Source organism: Plasmodium gallinaceum, assembly GCF_900005855.1.
Source record: "Plasmodium gallinaceum strain 8A genome assembly, contig: PGAL8A_v1_71, whole genome shotgun sequence".
Classification (NCBI taxonomy): domain Eukaryota; phylum Apicomplexa; class Aconoidasida; order Haemosporida; family Plasmodiidae; genus Plasmodium; species Plasmodium gallinaceum.
In genome coordinates, this window is record NW_021628232.1 from 155,093 (window position 1) to 160,552 (window position 5,460).

General features: G+C 19.2%; 1 protein-coding gene across 1 annotated transcript, besides 2 other annotated features; it reads left to right on the forward strand.

Moving 5' to 3' along the window:
* Window positions 1–64: part of a repeat region that runs on past the window's edge.
* A 3-nt stretch (window positions 65–67) lies between these two features.
* Window positions 68–479: a repeat region.
* A 1,429-nt stretch (window positions 480–1,908) lies between these two features.
* PGAL8A_00189600 (fam-j protein) lies at window positions 1,909–5,151 on the forward strand (the record flags this gene model as incomplete). The annotated part of the gene is made up of 8 exons (XM_028670579.1): window positions 1,909–2,009; window positions 2,095–2,265; window positions 2,351–2,515; window positions 2,602–2,763; window positions 2,848–3,009; window positions 3,094–3,216; window positions 3,337–3,483; window positions 3,570–5,151. The coding sequence occupies 8 exons, from the start codon at window positions 1,909–1,911 to the stop codon at window positions 5,149–5,151; spliced, it is 2,613 nt and encodes an 870-aa protein (XP_028527317.1).
* Window positions 5,152–5,460: the final 309 nt, after the last annotated feature.

Below are 5,460 nucleotides of genomic sequence, written 5' to 3' on the forward strand. Positions count from 1 at the left end.
TATAGGTCTTTATTGCATAGAGGAATTAAAATTGAAAATGAAATAATAATAACTGTACCTATATGCATGGTTTATTAATTGCCTATTCAGTGACTTTCCTAGAGTATTGAATTAACAGATTAATAAAGAAAATGTGCAGTTTCCTCTACTAACATAGTGAATTTAAGTATAATTTTAATGTTATAAACAGATAAACTATATTAATATAGTCTACTTCAATGAACATTATTTTTAGGAGACATTTATTTACTTCAATAAAAATACCTATTTTTATTAAAGTTTTAAATCCTCATTAAATATTGGTTTAAATTACATATATTTTATTTATAATTTTATGAAAAATGTTTAGCAATTCAAATTAGTTGCTTTCAAATTAACAAACGTAAATAATTAACAAAAATACCAAGTAAATTTTATAAATGCTACAAAACGTGAAAATTTTATTATAGTTAATATAAAATGTTCCTATATAAATTTAAACAAAATATACTACAAGAAAGTTTTTAGTCAGCAACTTTTTCTTCCTAATTTTCCCACCATTTAAATCATTTCAACAAAAATATATATATATTTTTTTATGTATTTTAAATCTACAAAATGAAAAAAAAAATTAATTTTTTTTTTTTTATTTTTATATGACACTTGAATGACCAACTATTTATGTTTCATATATATATGACTATTCATTCGGAAAAAGATTAAATAACACCTTTTGTTAACTATTAATTTAATTAATATTTGATATTAAAAACCAAATGTAAATAAATGGCTTAATATTTTTTTTTAACTAAAATAAAATAATTACAGTTCACTCCACATGCTCTTCATTAATTTGTTTGTTCAACAGTAGTAAAGTCAATTAATAAATCAAAAATGCGTATTTATTAAAAAAATAGTAATATTTTAAATGATGCAAAAAGAACTAAAAATTGATAAATTATTATTAATATAAAAACCAAGAAAAAAAAAACACAAAATTTTATGCCTTTGATGCTCTATACATTCCTTACAAATTTTTAAAAATATAATATTAATCTATAATTAATAAGCATTTATTATATAAATGTATTTTTTTATTATTAACTTACCTATTTTTAAATTATACTATTTCTCCATAAATAATTTATATTATTTGCATGCACTTCACTAAAAAATGCTATCCATTTCTAAATTACCTAATTGCATTGTAAACAAATGACATGACTGCATGCACTTTTCTAAATTATAATTCATCTTTTTGCAAATTATACTATTGTAAAATATATAATTTATATAATTTAATTGTATTATTAGAAAAATTATTATAAATTTATCCATTTAGATAAAATAACATTTACAATTTTGGTAGCAAAAAAAAAAAAAAAATTGAGTATAATATTCTATAATATCTTATAAAAACCATAAAGCAAATTTCTTGATATAATTATTAGTAACTATATCGAAAAAACCATATTTTACTTTATCAAGATAATTTATTAATGTATAATTTTTCCTATAAATATATATGTTTTAATAAAACAGGATATGCATTTTATTTAAACACATTATTTTTATAAAAATAAAAACTAAAGTGTTTAATTTAATATAGCTAATTCATAAGTTAAAATTAATATATAAAAATATTTATTCATAATTTATAATACAAATATGTAATATTTCAATGTTTTTGGAATATAGACTAATAATTTATATGCTATATTGTAATTTAGAATATGGAATGCATTAAATTGCTGTTTAATTTGTTTTTAGAGATATAAAATAAAAACATAAATATTTTTTTAAAAAAATTAAATTAAAATTTAATGTGTATTATATTAAATGCGGAATAGAATTTTAATGTATCAACATTAAGTTCTCTTTTTTTTTTTTAATTTTAGTAAAGAATAAGCAACATAAATATAAAAACAAATGTTATATTATTTTTTTTTTTACTTTTTACAATTTTTAATTTTAATTAATATTTATATTTCACAAGAACAAAACAATGAGATATTTTCTTTTATATACGAGTATATAAATTTAGGATATATGTATTTTGAAAAACAATTATTTTAATTAAACATTATATATTTGTATAATTTTTTTCATTTTTAGACATCTTTCAACTCTATCTGATTACGATCCATCCTGTAGCATGGATATGAATAATTTGGAAAATGTAGGAAGTTTAGATAATGGCGACTTTTATGATACAAGAAATGTTTTTAATGACGTACGTTTAATTCTAAATATCGATGAGAAAAATTCTGATGTGTCTTCTGAGAGGTATATTATTTTTAGTTAATTTCACTTAAGAAATATTTCTTTTTAACTAATTTTTTATTTGTATTCAATTTTTTTTCATTTTTAGAGATTATTCAACTATTTATACTTTAGAAGAGCCTAATGACATAGGTTTAATGCATTATGAAGATATAGATTATGGAAACAAGTGTACACTAGAAAACTTCGTTAATGAATCACAAGGTACAATCCTAGATAACAAAGTGGAAAATCTCTGTTTTCCTTTTCAACAGTATATGCTTTTTGGATATTTTTATATAAAGTTTTTTTCATTTTATTTAAATTGTTATGTATATTTTTTTTTTTTTTTTTTTTTAGAGAACATTCAACTATGCATACAAGAGAATCTTCTAATACAGGTTTAATGGACCTACTAGGCGAAAAACACGAAAATTCATATAATTCACAAAATATATTTAGTGAAGTACAAAGTGCATTACAAGGCATTCAAGTAGAATATTTAGATTTGCCTTTTCAACAGTATATACTTTTTAAATATTCTCACTTATAAAATTTTTCATTTTAATTAATTTTTATATATATTTGCTTTATTTTTAATTTTAGACAACATTCAACTATTCATACGACAAATTATCCTAACATAGACTTAATAAACATGCAAAACGAAGAATCTCAAAATCTACAAACTTTACAAAATGTTTTTTGTTATTCACCATATTCTTCTGCATACAAAAATGGAGGATTTCTTGATTTACTCTTGAGAGAGTATATTAACATATTTTTTCTACGCAAAACCTTTTTTTTTTTTTTTTTTAAATTATATATATATGAAATTTTGATTATTTTTAGAGAAAACTTAACTACTAAAACTAATGAAGAACTACCTGGAACAAGTGTAATGCACATGGAAGATGTAAAACATCAAGAATCTATTAAACCAGAAAGTAGTTTTTCTTGTTTTTCAAAAAATGAGTATGCGCTTTTTAAAATATTTAAACTTATAAAACTACGTATTTTAATTAAATATTCTGTATATTTATGCATATTCTTTTTTTTTATTTTCTACACATACAAAAACTATCAATCGTAAAGAGAAAAATCATATTCAGTATATACAGATAAACATAAATTAGAGAAAGGTATAGAAGATGGAGAAAATAAAGAAAAAACTGATGAACAAATTTTAAAAGAAATTTCTCAATACATAGAAGATTTTTGCAAGGATTTACGTAATAGCGAGTATGTATTTTTTAAAATATTTAAGATTAAAAACGTTTTGTCTTAATATTATATGAATGTATAAAATACTATGTTTTTATTTTTAGTAGCACCTTGTATAATAGTAGTAATGAGGAAAAATCCAGCAAAAAAAAATCAATGAAAAGAAAACATGAAGAAATTGATAACATGGATGACGAAGATATTGAAAATTTTCTTTGTATTTACTCTATAGAAAACAATGATAATTATGAAGGTTATGAAAATTTATTATATTTTCTTTTAGATATTTTTCATTTGGAGTCTAATGAAATACCTATTGGTATAGTTTCAAATTTAGAAAAAATGGTAGATTATTTAAAAAATGGAAACATAATAAAAAATTTAGAAAAAAAATTGAAGACAAATATAATTCCATTAAAAGAATATATAACTGAGGAACTACAAAAAATTGATAAGTTTGATTTAGAAGCAATGAAAACATATTATACCGGTCTTCCAAAAAACATTAAATTAAAAAAAAAAATTTATAGTTATATTAATTCATTTCAGCATACTATAAATTATGAACTTAATAATACAAAAGAAATACATAATAAAATAAATATATTTTTAAAATTTCTTAATAATTTATTATCTGAAGTTGAATTTATAAGACACGCAAATTTTTTTAAATCAATAGTTATGAATGACGCTATACTTAATAAATTATTTCTTAATGGACGTATTCAATCATTTGGTAATTTCAAACGTTTTTTTAAATTATTTAAAATAATGGATGATATAATAAAATATAAAGAAGAATCACTTAAAGGTAGATTTATATCAGATTGTAGCTCTGAAATAAATCTATCACAAAAAAAAATATGTAAATGTAATGAAATATTATGCAAAATTATTAAAATAAATTTTACAGAACTTCGCAATATTTTGAATATACTTAATTTGTCACATGATAACTATAATATAATAGTACAAATTATTTTTCATTTTTTTATTAAAGAAAATATGAAAAATATAAAATATTTAGGAGAATACATAAATAAACACCATGAAATCAATTATGCAAATTTTTTAAAAGAGTTTTTATTAAAGGAAAAAAACAATATTTCAAAATATTATGAAGAAGCTTCCAAATTTCTTAATTTAGATTTGAATGACAAAATTAAAGAAAGTATAATCTTCAATGATTTAACAAAAGATGAAAAGAAAAAGAAATATTTAGCTTTTCTTCATAAAACTCTTATGAATTTAATTGGAAGTGCATACCTTAGGAAACAATTATGCCGCATTATGAACATACGAAAATCATTAATAGAGATAAGTTCAAGTAAAATAAGAAAAAGTATTTTAGATAAATCAAAAAAAGATTTATCGAAGAATTATCATTTAGATTTACTTACAAAGTTAGAATCTGAAAAAAGTAAATTGGAAAAAATTAAATTAAATATAAAAAATATACATTCATTTTTTTATTTAAAAGAAATTATAATAAATATTTATATTGAAACAGATAATTTAAAACAAAAAATATTAGAAATGAAATCAATTTTTAATTTCATTAGTCGCTTAATAAGTGAAAATGAACGTAGAAAATATTTAAATAATAAAAAATCATGTAAAATGAAAATTATATTGTTCTCACTATATTATATCAACCAAAAACTAGATGAATTTTTTGAAAATTAATCTTAAATTATAACATTTAAAAAAAAAGTATTACCAAAATGGTGATTTTTTAGATATATATAAGCGGAAATTAATTTTTAATATATGAGAAATTTTTTTTTTTTAAAAAAGTATTAGATATAAAACTAACGGAGGTATATTTATATTTTTTTAATAATTAGAAATGAATTACTATTATTGATGCAAAAATGGCTTTTCTCTAATTTGTTTTTTTTTTTTTGCTAAGGATGAATATTATTAACTTCTTTAAATATGTTATATAACTAAAAAATTATTGATAATAGTTTAACATATAGGGACATTAAAAAA